General features: G+C 35.1%; 2 protein-coding genes across 7 annotated transcripts in view; one reads left to right on the forward strand and one right to left on the reverse strand.

The window, feature by feature from the left end:
• Positions 1-25160, reverse strand: part of SUPT3H (SPT3 homolog, SAGA and STAGA complex component) — a 537375-nt gene that overhangs the window by 500815 nt on the left and 11400 nt on the right. For both annotated transcript variants that reach the window (XM_049652810.1, XM_049652809.1), the window contains exon 2: positions 24005-24105. In XM_049652810.1, coding sequence (XP_049508767.1) covers positions 24005-24105 — 101 coding nt within the window. The remainder of the gene's footprint in view (positions 1-24004; positions 24106-25160) is intronic.
• RUNX2 (RUNX family transcription factor 2) overlaps positions 1-25160 on the forward strand; it is a 258972-nt gene that overhangs the window by 19638 nt on the left and 214174 nt on the right. The window lies entirely within an intron of this gene.

Raw genomic sequence — 25160 nt, forward strand, 5'->3', positions numbered from 1 at the left:
CAATGTTATGCTTTCCTAGTTGCTAGGAGGCTTGACAGTTACGCTTTTTGCCCCATCTCGGGAACCAGAGAGCACCTTTATTTTATGCATCTCCGTGCATTTTTACCCCCCGGTTAATTTTATATCTCTACTCCTTTTGGACTTCATCTTGATTTCTTGTCTTTCCTATCTTATTATATAAACAAGTACAATAAAATATATTTTTGGAATCACCTAAGATACCAATGATAAAGCTCAACACTCAAAACTTGCTACTTGGCACCATCCGCATCCCATTTGGTAACTAATTCACTAATTCTATCAGTCCCCAGTACCTAACAATCCAGCCTTCCATTATCACTTCTATTTCCTGTTCTTCATTCCCACTGCCATTACCTGGACTGCCACGATAGGTCTACCCATAGCCAATCCACCTTACATGGAGCTTATAATCACTCCTTCTTAATCAGTATCAACACATATCATACCTTTATCTTTCCAAACACCTTTTAAAGGTTTCCCACTACTTACGGAAAAGTCTAAACTCTTTAGTCAAGCATTCAAAGCTTTCCATATTCTGATACCAATGACAGTTTTGCCTATATTTCCCATGTTTGCCCATATGCCTCATCCTCACCTCTAGGTCTTTGAACGTGTTGTTTCCCATACCTGCAGTGTTTCCTACCAATCCTCCCTGCCACCTTCCCCTCAAATTTCTACAGTGCCAAATATTACCGTACCTTGAAGACAGAACTCAAATGGCATTATTTTCACAAGCTTTCATCATCCAAACTGAAATTCTACATTCCCACAGTAGTGTATTTGTAACTCTTTTCACGTATTTTTCTCCATCATTCTCTCATATTCGTCTATCATTCTGTCTCAGTTTCTATCTGCATAAGAGACCATCTCTCATACATGTAAACATATAAAAATTCCAGACCAGTGACTCCGAAGCTTTTTTTAACTACAAAATCCATTTTTCACGAGAAGTGCTATGAGAAAGCCCAATAAGTAAAATGGATGTTTAAAGGAGACTCTCTGGTTGCCGGGGAGAAGGACTGAGAAGATAGCTCACCCCCTCTCCTGAGCAGCGCCACAGACATCTTCACAAAGCACAGACTATACTAAACTACACACTCTATGAAGATAAGAAGCATACTTGATTCACATGTCTCCCATTTCGGAAGTCAAGCAACATTGCAAAATCAGATATTCCTGGAGTCAAATCATAGTTGTCACTTATAAACTATGTTCTCTATGCAAATCCTTAAGCCTGCCTAACCTAAATCCTCATTTGTAAAATGGAAATGATAAAGTCTACCTCCTGTGATGACCACATGAGAAAAGATACACAAGAGTCGCATCTCACAGTATTGCTGGCATAGATACAGAGGAATTCTCATTCTCTTACTTTCTTTCCATATCATCAACCCAAATGGCCACCATATAACAGGAATTAAATAAGTATTTCTTGAATGAATTAATGAATGACTGGATGGACAAATGAATGAATGAAAAATTGTCTAAACAAAAAATAAAAAGACAGAAAACAGATTTAATAACAGGTACAGAAAAAAGACATGCTAAAGAAATACTATAACAAGAAAAAAGGAAAAATACTTTAAAAATGACTTTTATGGCTGGAAAAGAAAAAAAATGGTACTTTATATATTTAAAAACTAGAGACATTTCCAATAAAAATTTACTACCAGAGAAAGAAGCTAAGACGAAAGAATTATTTACACACATAATTTTAAGGCTTACATGTGAATAATATGATATCTGGCTAATATCTAAACTCAATTTACATTCACCAGCTTAGAAATAAGAGTTATAGTAAATTAAACTATAGTGAACGATTATCATGCTTTTAAAAATGAATTTTATTTTGCTGATTTATGTCTCTAACTGTTACGGAATGGTGTTCTGATTTTCTTTTTAAAATGTGTTTCCTTGTTTCTCAAGTTACAAATGTAAAGTTCTGCAATTGTATTTAAAATCTCTTGGAGGTAGATGTGCACAAAAGAAATACCTCAACACAAATCACTATGACACACAATGAACCCAAAAGGAATAGGCATATATCATTTAAGGCAAGATGTTAAGTTTGATAAAAACAAAATCTGACCTTTAATATTTTTTAAAATTGGTTAATAAACATAAAATGCGGCACGGCTTATATTCCACATATTTTTAAACTCTTCTGGCATCCTTGGGGTCTGTCTACAAAAGCAAAGGAGTATGCACATGGCAGAGACTAAAAAATTCAAAGGAACGAAACATAATCCTGTGGGACCGTCCTTTAAATAGAAGGCTGAAATCCAAATAGCTTATTTTTCTGTATTCACAAAACTAATTTCATGCAATAGATGAAAATCAGTTAATGCAAAGTAATGGCATAAAAACAATTAGTGACACTATTAGCACAATATTCTTGAATGGTAAACTAGAAGTCAAAATTAGGTCTTATTATTTAAAGTTATTTATAGTCCTCAAAAATGAGAAAAACAGAACAGAAATTAGATTATAAATATCTCTTATAAAAACGTCACTCCATCAGACCAACAGGTTAAAGAATGAGTTAGCAAATTTGACTCCCAAAGAAGACTATAATAGAGGGCCTTTCATGTGACTTCATAAAAAATGTGAAACCTCTTCCTTCTCACCTACCTATATGAAGGCCAAAATCAATATATTATGCAATGAAACTATTAAAAAATCACTAGAGGGGGTCCTGGGTGGCTCAGTCGGTCAGGCATTTGACTTCGGCTCAGGTCAGGATCTCATGGTTCGTGGGTTCGAGCCCCGTATCAGGCTCTGTGCTGACAGCTCGGAGCCTGAAGCCTGCTTCTGATTCCGTCTCCCTCTCCCTCTGCCCCTCCCCTGCTCATGCTCTGTCTCTGTCTCTCAAAAATAAATAAATGTAAAAAAAAAATTCTTTTTAAATCACTAGAATTCTTAAAACAGATGTATGTTTCGTTTGAAAACTAGGTTTATTTATCAGTAAATAATTTTGTATACACAGTTGGATTAACATTCAAAAAAAATTATAAATGCCTAAATACTGAAATAATGAAACAATAAAATGTCAACATGGTTATCTCTGGATCATAAGATTATTTCCTTCTTTTGTTCTTCTAGAGGTTCCCAAATCTCTCAAATGTGTTCATTTTAAAATCCGAAAAAGTTAAAGTTCTATAAATATAAATATATGGGTATGTATGCACATGTACACATTTGTGTATTCTAATATGTATGTGTATATCCCCCAGGTGGTGTACTTGTGTCTAATTTATAGAAAAAGAACACAGGGTTCTGGTATAAAAATGAGAAAAACTAAAATACGAAGGTACAACTTATGTTATTTAGTAATTAAGAAAATATTCTCAAATCTCCCTAATGTAACTTGGTAGTTAAAACTTTGGCTGTGGAGTCCGAAAGACCTGATAAAACTCCAGCTCCACTGCTTAACAGCTGGGTACCTCTAGAATAAAGTTCCTGAATTTCTTTAACCCTCCATTTCTTCATCTACAATTTGGGAATAATATTATCCAACTAAAGGGCTATTAAATGGAATAATATATGGAAAGATGTTAGTGCTCGATGCCTATTTGGTGACGGTAATAGTACTTCCTCTTCCCGTAACTCTTTGTGTGGCCAAAATTCCTACCAACCCTTCAGGTTTCAGCTTAAATGAGTTTCCTTAGATAGCCTTTCCCTAAATTAAGTTTTCGCATTCCACTATTTCATAGAACTTTTTACATTTTCTTTCACAGCCCTTATCACAATTTATGATTACTTTTGCGAACGTATACATCGTGCACAGCATACTATATGTGCTTAGTAAATTATGAATGAATGCATTTATGAATAAAGATGTTTACATTTATGTTTTTAAGAGAGAGTTTATTTATTTAAGAGCGGGAAAGGGGTAGATGAGGAGAGAGAATCTGTTTTGAGAGAGCGAATGAGAGAGGACGCATGTAAGCAGGGGAGGGGCAGAGAGAGAGGTGCAAGTGAGAGAATCCCAAGCAGGCTCCATACTGTCAGCATAGAGCCTGACGCAAGGCTCGAACTCACAGACTGTGAGATCAAGACCTGAGTTGACATGGCCAAGAATCAGATCCTTAACCGACTGAGCTACCCAGCCACCCCAAAATGTTTATATTTATGATCTCTTCACTGATATAAAATCTTGTCTCTATATAATCAGTGTGACCTTGATTATAAATGTTAGTAACTGTAATACCAATGGGGTATCTAAATTTGAAGTTAATACTTCCAGGGACAAGCGCACAAGGAGAAGAAAAAAAAGAACATATTTACAATCACAATGATAGAAGCACAGTAATTCTCTACATTTTGTCCCTCAGTCTTCCATTAATGAGTCCACTAAACATAAGACTAAGAAAAATGTTATTAAGTTTCTTGGCTTTTTTTTTTTAATGTTTATTTATGAGAGAGAGAGAGAAAGAGAGAGAGAGAGACAGAGGTGAGCAGGGGAGGGGCAGATAGAGAGGGAGACAGAATCTGAAGCCGGGTCCAGGCTCTGAGATATCAGCACAGAGCCTGACATGGGGCTCGAACTCATGAACCATGACATCATGGCCGGAGCTGAAGCCGGTCACTTAACTGACTGAGCCACCCAGGTGCCCCTAAGTTTCTCGGCTTTTAGTTTACCTGCTGAGTTTTCTTTAAAGCACCATCTGCTTTAAATTAAATCTGTGATTAAATCTGTGATAAATCAGGGGTCTCTGCTATCTGTTAGGCAACATTAGTGCACTGGCCCTCAAACTGTGGTCCTTAGACTATTAGCATTAGCCTCACCTGGGAATTTACTAGAACTGCAAACTACTGGCTCACCATAGATTTACTGAAACAAAATCCCTGGAGGTGCAGCCCAGCAGTCGTATGGTTTAGCAAGGATCTAAGCTAATTCTAATGCACGCTAAAATCTGGGAACCAATGCATTAGAAGATTTACTCTTTAAAAGCAATAGGCTGCTTCACTGGTTTCTGTCAATTTGACTTGACAGCCTTTATATTTCATCATTAAAATTCTAATATTGTAGTATAACCTCTAAAATACTCCAAAGTCTGAAAAACAGGACATCTGTCAGTACTATAAGACAAGCAACCGAAGAATGATTGCTTAACACACTGTTCTACCCATATATGCTGCTTAATCAATTCACGTTGTTACTGTTCTTTTATTAGAAATTAGCTCATTCTAGATCTCCTTCTGAATAAGAAGTTTTGTCCTTGCTTCAGAAACATTCAAGTAAAACTGGAAAGTGACTCCAAATTACAATTACTATTTTCCAAGGTTTTAGAAGTCACAGAAAAAGAAAACAATCTGAGCCAAAACTATAACTCAAAGTAGTATTAGAACTAGATGTAAAGATATATGCAAGTCAAGTGGGTTCTGGGTTACTCTCTATTTTAGAGCTCTAAGTGGGTTCTAGATTAGTGTCTATTTTAGAGCTATAATTCATTAATAATATAATAAGCTGCCACAAGGTTGTAAACATGGCTTAATAATAGAAACTCTGTTAACATAACACATCAGTAGGTCAAATGTGAAAAAAGCATACAATCACATTAAAGATTACCTTTTTAGCATTTGATAAAATTAAACTCCCTTTCATTTTTTTTTAAATTCAAGAATAGAAAACTACCTCCTCAAAGTGACTTAAACTACTTTAAACCTAATAGTCTGGAAGTTCTGATTTAAAAGAGAAATAACTTTTAGTTGGGGACAATCTAATTCTGTACCAAGAAGGCTTAGGAGAATCAACTAAAAATTAAAGATGATTAAATTTAAAATGGTTTTACATTTTACACTACATGTAAAGATATGCACAATTAGGTCAAAGGTTCAAGAGCAGAAGATTGAACTGCAAAAATACAGCTTTACTACAAAAACAACAGAACTTCTGAGAAATCAGAAATAGTAATGGTATTTCTAATAGGACTAAAATGTCAATTCCATGAGATGAGAGGGGTTTTTGTTTTATTCACTGTTACATCCCAAACCTAGAATAGTGTCTAACACACAGTAGGCACTCCACAGGCATCTGTTGAAGGAATAAACGAAACGCAACTGCACACAATAAACCTTTAGATCACATGTGATCTGCCAGCAGACGATCATCTAAGAATGGTTCATTACAAGTCCACAATGAGATAAGGCGTTTGCAGCAAAATGTGAACAAACTGCATCACTGTGCACACCATTTAACTCAGCTTTTTTCATAGGAAAATTATCTCAATGAGGGAAGCAGAGGACTGGTTAACAATCTGGCTCAAGCTAGTTATCTCATAAAAGACCAATGGCAAACAGTTCACATACTGACTACACTGGGTGGCACAGCTTTAGACTAAATGTTGGGAGTTGATGAGAGAAAAAAAAAAAAAAACAAACAACTTCAAACCAAAGAATAATTTGTAAAAATAACATCTGGCTGCTGAAATGTGGTCGTAATTAGGTCACTGCATCTCTGAAAGGAAGCAACAAAAAATTTTAAGGATAAGCTCTTTTTGTCAGTTAAAAGTCAGGTTCTAATCACGGAAATTTAGACATTCTACATGAATGAAGTCTTTATACTTTAAGAGCAGTTTATAGTAGATGATCACAGGAATTTAGGCATATAAAGAAGTTATGCTTTAAATATACACAGTTCAAGTATATACCTCACTCATCACTTTAAAGTGGGTCCAATATTGTTGTATCATCTCAAATACAAAAGTAAAACAAAGAACTGAGTCATGCTGGTAGTTTAATGAGGACTACGGGACAAATAGTCAAATTAACACTAATTTATACACAGGGGCTCTGGGAAAGTGAATGGAACTGATGTTCAGAAGACCAGGTATGTGACCCTGAAACCAAAACTAACCAACTACACATTCGAGGGCAAACCACCTCCTTCTCTCTGCTCTTCACCCTCCTCACCAGTAAATAAAAAGACTGCCTTAAACAATTTCTAAAGACTCTCAAATTTTTCATTCAGTCTAAGTAATTGATACTACCAGACTGCTTTGTTCCTGAATGAAGGCAGACAGGTGGTTCTACAAAGATAAGCTGAAGTTCAATTCTATCTATAATCCTATAAAGTCAAACTAATTTAAAAGGCATAGACATTTATACAGAGATCTGCACAGAACACCTATCAATCTCCTATGTAAATGACTGACATATATGACCTAGTTCATATGAGAAATCTGAAACATGGACGTTATCATTTGCATTTTATAAACAGTAAAGATCTCACAGCAATATAAAAAAAGAAAACTAATAAAAAAAAGAAAACTAAAAAGAATTCATTCATACTTGTATGACTCCACTAGAGAAACACTTCCTTCCACAAATGGCCTTCTACAAACCAAACACTACACATTATCTTACAATTTTCTAAGGACACGGTAGAGGTTTCAAGCAAATCAGAGATGCTGTAAGTATAGATAAGAGGGTTATACCTAAAAATGTTTTTCATGAGGCAAAGATAAAGAAACTAAAGTGAATGCAGTAAGAGAATAAAGGGAAGGGTGAAACTTTAGTTCCCAAGTTAATAATAGGGAAGCAAAATAAATACCTGATGCACAATACACAAATGCTTGAAACCTTAAAAACTCAGGGGATGACCAAAATAAAGTGGTAATTTGAAGTCCTAATCGAACATATAGTAGGAGATAGATTACCCATAACCCTATTTCCTACCTGTTCTATTCTGAAGACCTCTGACCTCTTCTCAGCATTAGCAACTCCCGTAAAGGCGGTCTTCCTAAACGTTACTACCCACTATGAACACAACTTCCTATTTATTCTATTTAACACATACCAGGCACTCATGTGTACCAGAGTACTGAAAAATAGGCAAATTATAGCAATCTCTGTAGTCATGAAGCTTACAGTGGGGAACAGAAACAGACAAGATTCCTGCCAAACAATAAGGACCTCTGTAAGAGTACGCTCTAAGGTGCCACAGCACACACAAAGGCAATTAACAAGACTGAATAGGCCAGGAAAGTCTTCCTAGAGGAAGGGATGTCCAAGCTGATGCTTCTATTTTGTTACATTTTCTATTCCTTCAGCTCTCTTTTTTTAAAATTTTTTTAATGTTCATTTATTTTTGAGAGAGAGAAAAAGAGTGTGCGCAGGGGATGGGCAGAGAGAGAGGGGGTGACACAGAATCTGAAGGCTGGCTCTGAGCTGTCAGCACAGATTCTGACATGGGGCTCGAACCCACGAGCTGCGAGATCATGATGACCTGAACTGAAGTCAGATGCTTCACCAACTGAGCCACCCAGACGCACCTTCCTTCAGCTCTCTTAATTACCACGTCCAAACTACTTACTTTTATACGTCACTGCAGTTTCCACACCCTTCTCTTTCTCCCGTTTTTCTACAAATTAATCAGCTCTCTCGTACTTTCTACCCATCCTTCCCCACCAGCCTAGTCTCAGTGATTAGAACATCTTAAATTTCAATATGCTTCTGCCACATCTGCCTTCAAATCACTAATCATCTTTCTTTTCCAGTCCCATACCCAGCATCTAAGCACTGTTATAGAAATTATACCACCTCACTGTCAGAGCCCTTGTAAATGCTGAGTCCATGACAACTTAGGCAAGACTAAGCATATTCCTAAGAAGCTTTCACTCCCTAACTTCCTTTACCATTACAAACCTTTACCCTCCCCTCCGGCTTCCCGACTTCCCATCCTCACCTACCTCAGCCAGTGGTCTTGCCTACTGCTTCAAAATGGTTTGAATAATAATTAGGCACAGCTGAAAATATTGCTTTAGACATTTTTTATGGGTAAAAGAAAAAATGTTGTGTGTACTGAACTAACCCACCAATCTAACTAAAATTCCTCACACGGTTTCATTGGGAAAACAGATCTAGGCCTAAACATAGGACTTACAAATAAACTTTGACCTGCCATCTGACAATTCCAGCTATTAAAAATACAGCCAAAACCAGAACTAAGAAGTAAGTAAACTCAGCTCTCAAAATTGATACTAAGTTTATGCACCAAAGATCATATGATTTTTCTCAGAAGAGTGTCTCTGGCTTTCCGAGTTTATGAACTCTTCTTTTAAATACAAATCTAATAAATTTGACTGCTAGTCTCTTGTAGACTGGTGAAGCAGCTTTCAAAAAAGGGGGAAGTGAAACACTGCCAAAGTGGGGCACACTGACAGCAACAAAATTAGTAGCTGCAAAGAAGAGAGAAAACGTAAAAAAAAACTATAAAAATATGTAAAATCAAACAGCGTAGCAAAGCAGGATCATTTATCATAGGAGCAAAGTAGCTCTGTGGTGCCCTGGGGCATCACTACATTACAAGTGGACTACAACACATGATATTAACAATGAAATTTCAGTTTAAAAAAGATTAAATTGGACCTAGTATTCAGTTTATATACGGTAATAAATGTGCATAGATCTACTATAAAATATGTTCGTTAATATGGTCAAAATAAAATCCAATGGATGGCTTAAATTAGCTCATGTATTTACATAATAAATATATTAACTACAGTTACTCTCTAGAACTTATATTGCATATACACCCTTATATATAAATAATTGCATTTGTCGGAATACAATTTTACATAGCTATGAAAAAATTAAACTAGTCTTTTGTTTCCTGTCATGTTCACCATTCAAAATTAAGACAATAACTGCATGATTTAAAATTGAGGGGATAGTTTGGCTGATTTTTACATATTGTAGGCATAGCACAATTCTACATTCAAGCAAGAAAAACAAATATTAAAGAAAACGGAGAAGTTCTTCGGAGTCTCTAATCATACACTAGTTAACCAACTCATTCATTAGTTTCCATCCAGTGTTGTTTCAAATAAACGTTCCAAATGTAAAATTATTTCATTAATCAACTTTAAAAGTAAAATGAACTGCAAAGACCAAAAGACCAATGTCTGAAATCCGAGTATACAGCAAGAAAGCATAAAAAGAAAAGAAAAATGAAACTGCTTAAAATTTGCACTTAGAATTTGTTTTGGAACTTGATAAAATGATCCCTAAAAATTCATCTGGAAGAATAAAAATAGGAAAAGAGACAAGAAATATTTTAAATGGAAAAGTTATGCGGATGACCCTGAACTATAATAGCAAATTTTAAAACATATTAAGAAGCTATAATAACTAAAGTAATGTAGTACTGGCAAAGGAATAGACAATTTAATAGAACAAAGCAGAAAGCTCAAAAATAATAATTTATTATCTGATAAAGGTAGCATTTCAATTGAGGGAAAAGGAAGGCTTATATAATTTATGGTGGTTAGACCACTGGCAACCCAATCTAAAAACTGTTTTAACTTAGAACCCTCTTTGACACTATACAACAAAATAATGGATAAAATATTAAACTGTAGAAATTAAAAACCTGAAATATAAGTACCAGAAGATATGTACAAAAATTGAGGGTAGGACTTCCTGTCAAAGGCAGAAGCAATAAAGTATAAGACTGATTTAGCTACATTAAAAATGAAAACTTACATATTGAAAAGAAATCACTCACTATAGACAAACCTTAAAGAAACCAAAAGATGGGGAGTAGGGTGGAGAGACTTCCATATTACGATCAACAAAGGGCCAATGCCTTTAATATATTAAAAGCTTCAGTAAACAATAGGGAAAAACAAGAACCCAGTAAAATTGTGCTAAGAATAGGAACAACTGCCCACAAATAAAGAAATATAAATGGCTAAAATATTTTCAAACTCAGTAGTCAAAGAAAAGCTGTAAAATAGCACAACTATTAAATATCAGAGAGAGATGGAGAGGGATATTCTCATAACTGCTGATGGAAATATAAATCAGTCCAATTTTCTTGGAAGAAAAATTAGGAAGTTACTATCAAAAAGGCTTTTAGATTCAAAAGTTCTTCTAAGATTTTAAGGTAATAGGTATCAAGATCTTATTACGTTATTTTTAATAAAAGTAGAAAACCTGGAAATAATCAAATGGTTCAATAACAAGGGATTAATAGCATGAAAGATATCTATATAATAAAATAATTGTCTAATAACATAGAAACCATTCACAGTATATTAAGTTGGGGTGGAAAGAAGGAAGATTACCAAAAATCACAGCAATAGCTAAAAATTACTAAAAACTTAAATAAATTATATCAGACACATAAACACACACCAAAGTATAAGACTCTCTCTTGGTAAGGGATTACAGATTGCTTTTGTTCCTTCTTTTTGTTTATCAGTATGAAGATCTTATTACCTTTTCTGCGTTAAGTAACACATTTAGAAGTTGCCTCAGTTTCCTTTGAATAATAAAGGGCTCCCTTGTGTTTATTTAGGCTCTCAAGTTCATCAAACAATAACTCAACTACAAAACACTAGAAGACCTTAAACACATTCTTTCTGTCTTCTGTTTATGTTGCTATGCAGAGGTCTCCTGATGCGTTTTTAAAAAATTTTTTTTATTTAATAATAATTATTATTTTTATATTAAATATTTTATATTAAAATTATTATATAAAATTTACTATATTTTTAATAATAAATAAGTTTATTTTGAGAGACAGAGCAGACGAGGGGTAGAGAGACAGGGAGAGAGAATCCCATGTAGGCTCAGTGCTGTCAGTGCAGAGCCTGATGCAGGGCTCAAACTCATGAACTGTGAGATCATGACCTGAGACAAAACCAAGAAAGAGTTGGACGCTTAACTGATTGAGCCACCCAGGCACCCCAAAACTTTTTTTAAATAAATACAAAAGAATGTCTATAACATGTTACTCCATGTGTAAAAAGGAAAAATAAGAACATATTCATATGTGTTTATATGTAGACAAACTGGAAGAATACACAGGAAAGAAGTTGTAACTCAGAGGGTAAAAAACAGGCAACAATGTCAAGAGAACGTTTCACTGAATAACTGTGACTATTTTTAAATGTGTGAATGTATTACCAATTAAAAACTAAACTGAATAATTCTTTCATGACAATATATGTACTTAAAATACTTATGAATAAAAATATATATAAATGTAAGCATATATAAACAAAACCACAAAAAACATCAAATACCCAAAGCAATCTTGAGAAAGAACAAAGCTGGAGGTATCACAAGCCCAGATTTCCAACTATACTACAAAGCTATAGTAATCAAAATGGTATGGTACTAGCAAAAAACACAGACACATAGACCAATGAAACAGGATGGAGAGTCCAGAGATAAACCCACATCTATATGGTCAATTAATCTATGACAAAAGAGGCAAGAATATACAATGGGAAAAGACAGTCTTTTCAATAAATGGTACAGGGAAAATGGGACATCTACATTCAAAATAAATTGGACCACTTTCTTACACCATACACAAAAATAAATTCAAAATGAATTAAAAATTAAATGTGAGACCTGAAACCATAAAACTCCTACAAGAAAACACAGGTAGTAATCTCTCAGACACTGGCCTTAGCAACATATCTATAGATACATCTCCTCCCACAAAGGGAAAAAAGGCAAAAACAAACTATTAGGACAACAACAATATATAAAAAGCTTTTGCACAGCAAAGGAAAACATCATTAAAACAAAAGGCAACCTACTGAATGGAAGAAGATATTTGCAAATAATAGATGCAATAAGGGATTAATATCCAAAATATACCAAAAACTGACACAACTCAACATCAAAATAGCAAAAATCTCATGGAAAAAAAGGCAGAAGACCTGAATAGACATTTTTCCAAAGAATCCATACAGGTGGCCAACAGACACATGAAAAGATGTTCAACATCACTAAGCATCAGAGAAATGCAAATTAAAACCAGTGAGATAACCTCACACCAGTCAGAATGGCTTGCATCAAAAAGAAACAGCAAGTCTTGGCAAGGATATGGAGAAAAAGGAACCTCATGCCTTGCTCTGAAGAATGTAAATTGGTGCAGCCACTGGAAAACAGTATGGAGGTTCTTCAAAAACTTAAAAATAGGGGGGCGCCTGGGTGGCGCAGTCGGTTAAGCGTCCGACTTCAGCCAGGTCACGATCTCACGGTCCGTGAGTTCGAGCCCCGCGTCAGGCTCTGGGCTGATGGCTCAGAGCCTGGAGCCTGTTTCCGATTCTGTGTCTCCCTCTCTCTCTGCCCCTCCCCCGTTCATGCTCTGTCTCTCTCTGTCCCAAAAATAAATAAAAAATGTTGAAAAAAAAAATTAAAAAAAAAAAAAAACTTAAAAATAGAAATATTATATGATCCGTAATTCTACTACTTGGTATTTACCCAAAGAAAATGAAAACACTAATTTGAAAAGATACAGGCACCCCTATGTTTACTGCAGCATTACTCACAATAGCTGAGGTATGGAAGCAACCCAAGTGTCCACCAACTGGTGAATGGATAAAGAAGATGTGGTATATATATACAATGGATTATTACTCAGCCATAAAAAAATAATGAGGTCTTGCCATTTACAACAAGATGGATAGACCTAGAGGTACTACGTTAAGTGAAATAAGTCAGACAAAGACTGTATGATTTCACATATATGTGAAATCTAAAAAACAAAACAGATGAATAAGTAAAACAACTGACTCTTAAATATAGAGTAGAAACCGGTGGTTGCCAGAGGGGAAGTGGACTCAGCAATGGGCAAATAGATTAACACATTAAGAGATACAAACTTCCAATTATAAAATAAATTAGTCATGGAGATGAGAAGTACATCATAGGGATTATGGCCAATAATACTATAATAATGTTGTATAGTGATAGATGGTGTCTACGCTTATCATGATGAGCACTGAGTAATATACAGAATTATTAAATCATGTTGTACACCTGAAACTAACAATATTGTGAATTTACTTCAATTATATATTGATTTACATATAAATAAATGTAAACATATATATGTCACATTACTCAATATTGGCAAGGTATATATTATATACACTATTGGTAGAATTACATTTCATTAAAGCCTTTATGGAAGGTCAACAAAAACCTTAAAAGAATTAGTCCTAACAAAATATCCAGTCACACGCTCAAAGATACACACATGCATACACACATACACACACACACACACACACACACACACACACACACAGGGTACAGAGATAGAGAGAAAACACTGGGTGGGGGGAGAAGAGAAAAAAGGAGGGGAATAGCTCTATATCTGTATATAATGAAAGTTCATTACAATTCTATCTGTAATGCTGAAATATTAGAAAAATACACACTGCAGCTATAAAGATAATGACATTAAATATATTTATCAATATGGAAAGAGCTTATGGTATTATACAAGTAAAAATCCAAGTTATACAATAGCAGTTACAATATGAGCTTTTGGTGTTTATTTTTTATATGCATTGGAAAGGAACTAGAAAGATAAATACCAAAGCATTAACAGTGCTTTTAACCCAGTGAGTTTAAAATGTTCTTTAGGTTCTTTCTATATCCCCTGATATCTTTTCTTTTCAGAAAAACACATGAACTGCTTCTATAATAAGGAAATATAAAAGACATTTCATTATAAATAAAATATAGATATAACAATTCCTACCCATAACATTTCCATGGTTTTAGGGTTTAGGTTTTAGGGTTTTAGGTTTTTTTTGGCGGGGGTGGGTAAGGGAGGTTATTTTGTTCTTAATATATAAAACCCACCAACACAGAAGTGAACCGAGATCTCGCGACTGCAAATCTACAACCCTTTCCACTGTATCATGCTATGTAAATCACTCAGATGTGGCATTATCGTCCTTTATATTAATTTACCCTTTAAATTACTCAAATTTTATTATATTATAAATTCCAGATAAGTTTTACTGTATATTAAAAACAGATATTACCTCTGTTCATATCCTTCCAAAGGATTAGAGATATACAGGATATTATGAAACCCAAATTCTAGGTTGGAAGAGGCAGAATAAAAAAATACAGTATTTGACTTAGAAATGGGTTGTACTCCAAGTTTGACTGAGTGTATTTCCACACAAAAAGAATGCTGTTTTTGTTGAAGAAATAAGTATCAATTGATTGCCAGACCAGCCCAAAAAGTTTAATTTAACCCATAATTGGCAGAAATATATTACCAGTGCATTGTTATCCCTATTAGACACACATTCCTAACCCACGTAAAACAGGAGTAGGGAAAAGTCACAAAAGGCTACGAACACTGTTCCAGCCATGGTAAAATATATTGTTCTTTCAAGACAGAGAAATCAATGAGAAAAAAAGAGGAAGAAAGCAGTCAAAGATTAAGGGTTGGTTCTCACTTCTCTTCCCTAGAACAGTGGTTTGTAAACTATATTCTGTCCCAGGAAAAAAAAACGGTTATGCCACTCAGAAAACCTAATGACTACAGTATTCTCAAAAAGGCACATGATACTTTAAGATTTTCTAAATATCTATGCAGTGATGTCAAAAAGTATACATTTGCAAAAGGCAGCACACTCATACCAATATATAAATTTTTGTGATGTATCTTAGTATATCAAAAACATATACAAACGTATTAATATATATGTTAACATGTTAAAATACATCACAAAATAAATCAATTCTCATGTCCTTGGATGTAACGCAAAACTACGTATCAGTCTCACACCTAGAGAATCAATCAGAGCTGTGTGTCAGCCAACTTAAAAATGGTCATGAAACCTTAGACCCAACAAACTATCAACTAAAAAAGATTCATTCCCTTATATTAAAAATCTATTATTATTTTATATGAAATTATATCTTTTTCATTTTAGGAATCATTTACATCCTGTATCAACAGACTTTATTGTTAGGACATAATCAATACGTGATAGTAGATATCAAATTTTCATTTCCTATCCAAAATTACTAACCACTTTCTGATATATTTGCTGTACTAAAGAATCCATTTTTATCCACTACTATTTTTAAGATTTTTGTTTGTATTTTTAAAGTAATCTCTACACCCAGCCTGGGGCTTGAACACACAACTCCCAGATCAAGGGTCGTACACTCTACCGACTTAACCAGCCAGGCGCCCCTACCCACTACTGTTCCTAAAGATTAATTTTGAATTTGGTACATTTAAAAATAACAAGTTTTCAAAATCTCAGCATGTTAAAAAAATGACTTGACTTAATAATTCATAACATAATGCTAACTTTGCAGCTACCAGTAATTCTGTAAATATAGCTAAATGCACATTGGCATGATAATCAAGTACAATACAATACGTTCAGAGTAATAGTCGTGGGATTTTCAGTAAGACAAAGAATATATAAATTCACAAAGGAACGTTTTCAAGAAATTAACACTTCAGTATTAATTATCTGTACTTTCTATAAAACGGAACATTAATGTAATGTTAAACTTCACAATCAAATCCGACCTGCCAAAGTAACCAAAAATTAATATCCCCAAATCTTTAAAGAACTGTGGGACAATGACAGCCACAATCAAAGAGGAAGAAGTAAAAAGTAAAACTGGTAACAGCACTTAAAAGTAAATATTAAATCCAAAAAAAAAGTCATAACATGTAGTATGTATTTTCCCAATTTCGGTAAAAATATAAGCAAGCATCCCAGAAAAGTAGTAGTCAATGTATAATTTGTATTTTCCATATTTCTTTTAGGTTGTCGAATATACTCATTTAATGTATTCAGTAGGCACATGTGTTTAGTGGCTATCATATTGGAGAGCACAGAAATAGAAATTTCCATCACCGCAGACAGTTCTACTGGACAACAGGCTATAATGTAGACAAATCATTTTTCTCTGTGATTATGAAAATTATTCCCATAAAACTGCAAACATCTGCCCCTACACTTACATTTTTATAAGTTTCCTAATCATATGTTGATGATACATTTTTTTGGTTTTTTTGAGGTTTTTTTAAGTTTTTTTAGTGTTTATTTTTGAAACACAGTACGAGCAGGGAGGGGCAGAGAAAGAGGGAGACACAGAATCTAAAGCAGGCTCCAGGCTCTGAGCTGTCAGCACAGAGCCTGACGCGGGGCACGAACTCACAAACCTGAGATCATGACCTGAGCGAAGTCGGACACTTAACCCACTGAGCCACCCAGGCGCCCGCCCGTTTTTTTAAGTTTTTTTAATGTTTGTTTATTTTTGAGAGAGAGACAGAGACCGAATGCAAGCAGGGGAGGGGCAGAGAGAGAGGGAGACACAGAAAACAAAGCAGGCTCCAGGCTCTCTGCTGTCAGCACAGAGCCCGACGTGGGGCTTGAACCCACTAACCTCGAGCTCATGACCTGAGCCGAAGCCAGACACCCAACCAACCGAGCCACCCAGACACCCCAGCTGATAACATTTTTTATAAGATGATGGCAACAACTAACAGGAGAGTATGTACTATGTGCCAGGAACAAGAACTATGTGCTTTGACTGAGTATCTCATTTCATCTTCAAATAAACCCTACAAAGTAGATGCAAGTCCACAATCCCTTATCTGAGAAATGTATTTCAAATTTGGAAGTTTTCAGGTTTTAGAAAGAATAGTGTCAATAAATCATATGCTAGATGCTCTCCCTCTACCCCTCTTTCTCTGTCTCTACCCCTCCCCAGCTCACACATGCTCTCTCTCTCAAAATAAATAAACATTAAAAAAGGGTGGGGGGGGCACCTGGGTGGCAGTGTCAGTTAGGTGTCTGACTAGATTTCAGCTCGTCATGATCTCATGGTTCATCGGATGGAGCCCTGGGTCAGGCTCTACACCGACAGCATGGAGCCTGCTTGGGATTCTCCCTCTCTTTGCCTCTCTCCTGCTCGAGCTCTCTCCCTCTCAAAATAAGTAAATAAGCATTTAATATATATATATATATATATATATATATATATATATATATGTGTATATATATATATATATATGTATATGACACTCTCAGAGTCTAGGCAAGCGCTCAGGAACACAGTGGAATGCATGAATGTTCACACTAAAGACAAGTGAAGTCTATACACAACTGTGTATCTGCTAGGTCCTGGTTCACCATCAAACTAGCTCAGAACCAGTATTCCCGTTCTCCAGTCTCATAATTTGCAACTACACTGCAATTTTAGAATAACGAATCTACGAATTTTTACCTATTTTTCCCTATCTTACTAAGAATACTTAATATAAAATTACCAAAATGACTCTTTCTCTGAATTTTAAGGATTCATTTCTAAGACTGAGCAACACGTTTTTCTCCCTAATTAGAGACAGACATACTATCCTCAACTCAAAGGCCTACTAACTTTCTTTTCATGAGATAACTGATAGAGGTATTTCAGCACAAATTCAAAACTGTATTTTGTCCCATTTATAAGATGACACGCTTGTTCAATGCAAGGACTTCATTCAGTTGGATGTAGCAACTTGAACATTTCCTTATTTTTATTTCTGAAAGGAAAATAAGTATAACCAACTTTCTTTTTTTTTTTTTTTTTTTTTTAACGTTTATTTATTTTTGAGACAGGGAGAGACAGAGCATGAACGGGGGAGGGTCAGAGAGAGAGGGAGACACAGAATCTGAAACAGGCTCCAGGCTCTGAGCGGTCAGCACAGAGCCCGACGCGGAACTTGAACTCACGGACCGCAAGATCACGACCTGAGCCGAAGTCGGCCACTTAACCGACTGAGCTACCCAGGCGCCCCAGTATAACCAACTTTCAGTTACACAGCGCTTTTGCGTTCTCAATCAGCTTTAGCATTTTCTCACTTTCAGAAGGAAAGATTGTGACCCATTTCAAGTAATTTGAAAATCCTCATTATTGTTGTATCTATAAACCAATGTATATAGTAAAATATTCCAAATAGATGCATTCCACAAAAAGTACAAGGATAAGTTCATCCACGTATTTCAGTGTAATTTAAATTATCAGGAATCAGGAATTAAAGTATTAGTTAATAGTGATAAAATATAAAAGGTACATTTAAATATCCACATTATGTTAAATATTACATTAAATATTCAACCATGTAGCCATATCCAAAATTATGACATATCACAAATAGGAGCATCCAATAAGGAGCATGTAAGTAATAAGTATACAATTTCAATGAAAAATTATACTTTCTCTTTGTTACTGACATGGCCTTGCTTAAAGTGATTTGGTGGTCAGGTATAGGAAACTGAAATAAATGCTATGAGTATATGAAAATAACATTCCAATACTTCTTATAAAAATTAGACCTCATTACTAATAACACTAATTAATACTAATAATTCAGCTTTGTCATTACTTCATTACAGTACACTACTCACACATAAATTAATAAACATTCATTTGTAAACTAAACTTCATAGATCAGAATCAAAGTTTTATTGACTGAAATGTAGTTTAGCATAATACATCAAAGCACAGACTCTGATGGAGTTACACTCCCAGGCTTAAACACCAGGTTTTGCCACTTATTATAATGGCAATTTTTTGCAAGTTACTAACTTTTGCGTCTCCATTTCCTCCTCTAATCTGTGAGAGGGGAGTAACAGTATTCACCTCATGGGGCTGTGTGAAAATTAAATGAAATGGGGGGGATGGGGGGGTGGGCCTGGGTGGCCCAGTCGGTTAAGCTCCCGATTTCGGCTCAGGTCATGATCTCGCAGTTCGTGAGTTCCAGCTCCGCGCTGGGCTTTGTGCTGACGGCTCAGAGCCTGGAGCCTGCTTCAGATCTGTGTCTCCCTCTCTCTCTGTCCCTGCCCTGCTCACATGCTGTCTCTCTCTCTCAAAAATAAACATTTAAAAAAAAAAAAAATGAAAGAAAGAAACGAAATGGTATACGGAAGCATTCAGGAAGTGCCTGGTACACATTATGCTCTACACAAGCATTCACTATGATCATCAGTATTATTAAAGCATCCCTGAAGGTGTAATAAATGTCAGCACTGTTTACCTTTAAGAATTTTTCTCCAATTTCCTAAAAAACTTAAACACAGTAGGGATACTCAATATTTGAAGCAACCCTGTGTGAGTTTAATGAACATCTATTACTAATTCCTATGTTTACATATCAGGTCTCTTTAAAGACAGATTAGCGTGAGGATAGAACTGGGAACAGAATTCTCTCACAGCTCAAAACTTATAATGTTAAATAATAGCCAAAAGATACCATTTTACATAGACAACTCTGCCCTAGTCTAATGCAGCAATGAATAAACAGATTTTGCTATATACCCCAAAAATTCCCAGGAAAAGAAGCAAATCTTACTGTACTAGTTCAGTTTGGGACATACTAAGTTTGAGATGCTCACAGAATACTTAAAGGCACTCCAGGAAGCAGTCAGAAGCACAGACTTCAGGAAGCTTACCCTCAGAAGGTCATCACTCCCTCCCTTGTACTACCATGAAATTAATTGCTCACATCCTATCACATGACAGTCACGTGTCTCCACAACCCTTCTCTATTGCTGCACTATTCTGAAGGCATTTAGGTACCACCAGATAGGAGGCCAATAAATGTTGGTTTTTAAAAATGCAAAACTTGCACAACTGTACAGTTAAGAGAGTGAATTTTATTGTATATAAAAAAACACTCCTGAATAAAAAAATTTCTTTTCAATCTGTGAACTTTAAATATGGATGAAACTTTCATTTGGAAGAATTCTTATAAAATGTAAGTGACGTGTAAACACAAAACCATTATTTTTTTTTTAATTTAGTTGCATGAGAATTACTAAATGCTACCAAGCAGTGAAACCTGGCATCATCACCAGGTCAAAAACCTGACAAAGTACAATATAACAAAGCAAGAAATATATAAATGAGTAAAATAAAGAAGAAAATATCCAATGAAAACTCCTTGAAGTGCTCTTAATCAAAATTCTTAAGAAGTTTGTTAAAATACCTGCAATGTGGATTGAAAAGATTTCACTTTGTAATTTACAGGCTACTTGAGTTCAGTAACTTAAAAATGAAAAGCCTCTTGGGCCCTTCCAGCACACATTACTCAAAGAGCTGTGATAAGAAACATACAGCAAATGTGCTGAGTTATATGCACTCGGTAAGGGAAAGCTGCTTGTCATCCCCAACCCACCAACTCTTTGATGGCTCGTCCTTTAGTTTAAAATCTGTAGAACACTTCCTAAAGAATACTTCACTGGTAGAATTTACAACACAAACTTAAAATATGGTCAATTCTCTCAAGGCGCTAACAGTACAGACCAGCTGCCAGTTCTGTATTTGATCAGGACAATGTCATTTGTGTTTCACAATTAGACACCTTTCACAGTGCAACTATCCCCTGGAAATGATACCACAATACTGTTACTTATTTAGAGGGCAGGGAGCCAAGAGAAAAACAGCTCATTAGTGGTGAAATGACAGCAGAAGATTAAAAAAACAGCAATACAGGGGCACCTGGGTGGTTCAGTCAGTTAAGCGTCTGACTTTGGCTCAGGACATGATCTCACTGTCCGTGGGTTCAAGCCCCGTGTCGGGCTCTGTGCTAACAGCCTAGAGCCTGGGGCCTCCTTCAGATTCTGTCTCCCACTCTCCCTGCACCTCCCCTGCTCGCTCACTCCCTCTCACAAAAACAAATAAACATTTTTAAAAAATAAATAAAAACAGCAATACAATACAAACAGGCTGAACGGAACTGGTGGTCGTTGGGGGGACACAAGCGGGTAAGGATTCACAGAATGAAATTCCTATAACACAAAATAAACATGAATACTTAGGGCTGCACTTCACATGTGAAATAAGCAACAATAAATGTATACTTATTCTTATATAATCAAAAGCCTAAAAACCTTACACCAATAAAAAACATTGGTAAATGTGAAAAGTTTCCCCCAATTTGGGCCCTTTTTTTGTGTTCTATGAAGCAATTCATAAGGGGAAAAAAATAACTTCAGACTATAAATGATGAATGTAACTATTAGGAATGGTCTCTCTAAGAGGTCTGAAATAGAAGGAAAATGTACATTTCTTCCAAAGCTGTAGCCAACAATAACTTTTGCATTCTGAATCCAGCTTAAGCACATTAGTTGAGAAGATGTTTGCAAAAGTATTTAATAAGAAAGTGCTGAATTTAGCTTTTATTTTTTTCTGTTTTCTTAAGTGGCCTGCAGTCTATCAAATGCACTAAGAAGAACCTCTCCTAAGTATAAATGACAAAAGGAAATACAGCTTTCTTACAGAGAGCTGTTTCTATAGACCAGGTAAACCTTTTCTGTAAAGGGCCATACAGTAAATATTTTCAGCTTTGCAGGCCACATGGTCTCTGTCACAAATACTCTGTCATATAGCATGAAAGCAGTGACAGATAGCAAATGAGTATGGATGTGGTCCAATAAAATCTTCTTTTCAAAAGCAGGCAGCCAGTCCATGGGCCCATGACCATAGTGTGCTGACCTATGCTACAAAGCTTATTTTTTATTTACAACAAATACATTGTTTTAATAAATACCGCCAACTTTAAAATATGATGTCTGGGAATTGCTTTAAAATATTGTATGAAAGAAAAGTAGACAGTAGGGAGAAAGGTTAAGTAGGACTAGCAAAACACAATTATTGTTAAAATTGGATGATTTTATGGAGTTCATGAGTTCATTGGAGTTGGAGTTCATTATCCTACTCTCTTATGAGTTTGAAATTAAAAAGCTTTCAAAAACACAAAGTAAATCAATGAACCAGCTCTACAAGAAAATGAATTTCTTCACTTTACTGTAAACCTTCTGAAGCACATTTGATATTCTGAAACATAATTAACAGAATGCAATATAAAACATTCTTAATGTAAATCTACAAAACTAAAATGAAAATGCTTATCATATAAAAATTATACCAGCATAAAACCCTTAACATTTTCCATAATTTGAAACCCAGGTTCACCTCATACAACTCTTAATATACTAAGTTTATTCTCATCTTATCTAACAAAATACATTATCAATTTCTGGTTTAAGAATATAACTATTTTCATAGGGGATATGCTATTTATGTTAACACGTAATAGGTATACTATTTTGCAAGTAAATTACTAATTCTTTATTCCTCAGTTTTAAACTCTGGGCAATAAATATTAACGGATTAAAACCCACATAAACAAATGCTGCTTAAGGTCTTCAACAACTAAGAGTGTAAAAGGAACCTCACACCAAAAGGTTTGAGAACCTACGACCTAAACGTTCTCAGTGCTGTCTAAAGTTATGTTTATCGAGCATAGAACAGCCTACGTATCTGAACAATAATCATCACACAATAGCGTTAACCCTCTATGAAGGCTACCAATATACACCCACAAGAGGAAGATACTTAAACCTTCCACAGAAACATTCTTTTCAAATTGCCCACTATGTCACAAATAATGTATCTACAGGAAAAGAAGAGTTATAATGTGTTGTCCCACTTATGCGAGTAATTGTCTCCTGAACTAAGAATAAACTAAAACGAATATATGGCAGCAGACATTTCTAATAAATATGCTACCTCCCCTCATATCAAGATTTGCCATGTCACTCAATGCAAGAAACAAGAAATTAAGCTAAAAAGAGTCTTAAGGAAAGAATGATTGTGCAATTTCTCAAAAAGAACACACGTGTTTTTTAGATGTTCTATGTTTTTTCTCAACATTCAGCAATACAGTGATTTCAAATATTATCAAAACTAAAAAGTAATTTAAATTAGGCTCATGGAATTATTATGATACTTGAGAAAAACAGAGAACCTCTCCGTGAAAACATTTCAACTATCCAAGAATATAATCAACCTCAAAGTCCTCTAAATCTAAAACTAAAATAGTAATAAACAATCCATAACACAGATTTGAGCAGAGAATCATAACGAGAGCAAACCGACTTATGTGATTGTTCATTCTTTTATAAAGATGAACCAGTACTTATTTTTCAAATACAGTACTACTGGAGCATTATTAACCTATTTTGCCCCTTCTACATATGGCTATTTAAACTATGAAGAGACTATTGCATTTTTACTTCGTTAAGTACACATTTCAAAGTTAAGCTTTAGAAATGTTGTTATTTCTATTGTCTTTTATCAAATGAATAAACTTGAAATAGTAAGAAGTGTGATGCAGAGACATACTCACATCATACTCTGTAATTCTGCTGCAAAGCTTACCGACTTCCCCGCACTTCTTCCACTACTTGAAGTGGCAGTAGACATTGGGCTGGCTGCAGTATTATTCATCTAAATAAAAAAGAAATAAGGCTTACAAAATGTATTTAACTATAAACAAGTGCATGGAGAGTGGAAGCAATTATAAATTACTTCAAAAGTAGAGAAAATTTTAAATTTCTAATTTTTACATAAATCTGATTTGTTCCTATTAATATTCTTTATTAAATGAAATAGCAAAAAGGAAAAACTGCTTAGTCGAATATGATATCAAAAATTACCGACTTAAGTGATAAACGTTTTAGTACCAATTTTACAATAAATAATGGAAGAAAAAGAGTCATTAAAATAACAGAACTCCATGGTTTCCAAATACGTTCCAGGGAGCCCTAAGGTTCACTGGCAATATTTCAGGGAGCTCCCAAGGGGTCTCTAAGCACACCCTCCCAGTTCCATCCAGAACAACAGAACAACTCTGATTTTTCTATTCATGTACTCGGGTTCCAAGTGAGCGTTAATACAAAGAACTGCACAGCTGCAAAACACAGAATTAGAAAACCAATGCATAATCTAACCCCCATTTGAACCAAACCCTAAAATATAAATAATAAAAATAAAGTCAATCAGCACATCAGAAGTAAGTAGTGTGATATTTTATCTTATGGTTAACTCATCAATTTAAAATGTGACTTTTTCCCCCAATAAAATTAAGCCGATGCATAATAGGAAAAGTAGATGCCAAACCTAATATATGCTGTTTTATTTAATGCATGTGGCAGTCCTATGAACAAGAATTAGTGAAAATAACATCACAATAAAAGTAGATAAAAGCCTCAACTATTACTCGGTAAGTGCTCAATAAATGTTAGCTATTATTTTGTATGTCCATATAAACGTTGCAATATAATTTCCTTACAATAAAAATAATTTGCAGATTTGAACATATGATAAAAGAAAGTAGTACTGGGGCACCCGGGTGGCTCAGTTGGTTTGGTGTCTGGATCTTGATTTTGGGTTCAGGTCATGATCTCACGGTTCATGGGATCAAGGCCCACACCAGACTCTGTGCTGGCAGCTCCAAGCCTGCTTGGGACTCTGTGCCTCTCTCTCTGCCTCGCCCCCTTGCA

The sequence above is a fragment of the Panthera uncia genome (assembly GCF_023721935.1).
Source record: "Panthera uncia isolate 11264 chromosome B2 unlocalized genomic scaffold, Puncia_PCG_1.0 HiC_scaffold_24, whole genome shotgun sequence".
Classification (NCBI taxonomy): domain Eukaryota; kingdom Metazoa; phylum Chordata; class Mammalia; order Carnivora; family Felidae; genus Panthera; species Panthera uncia.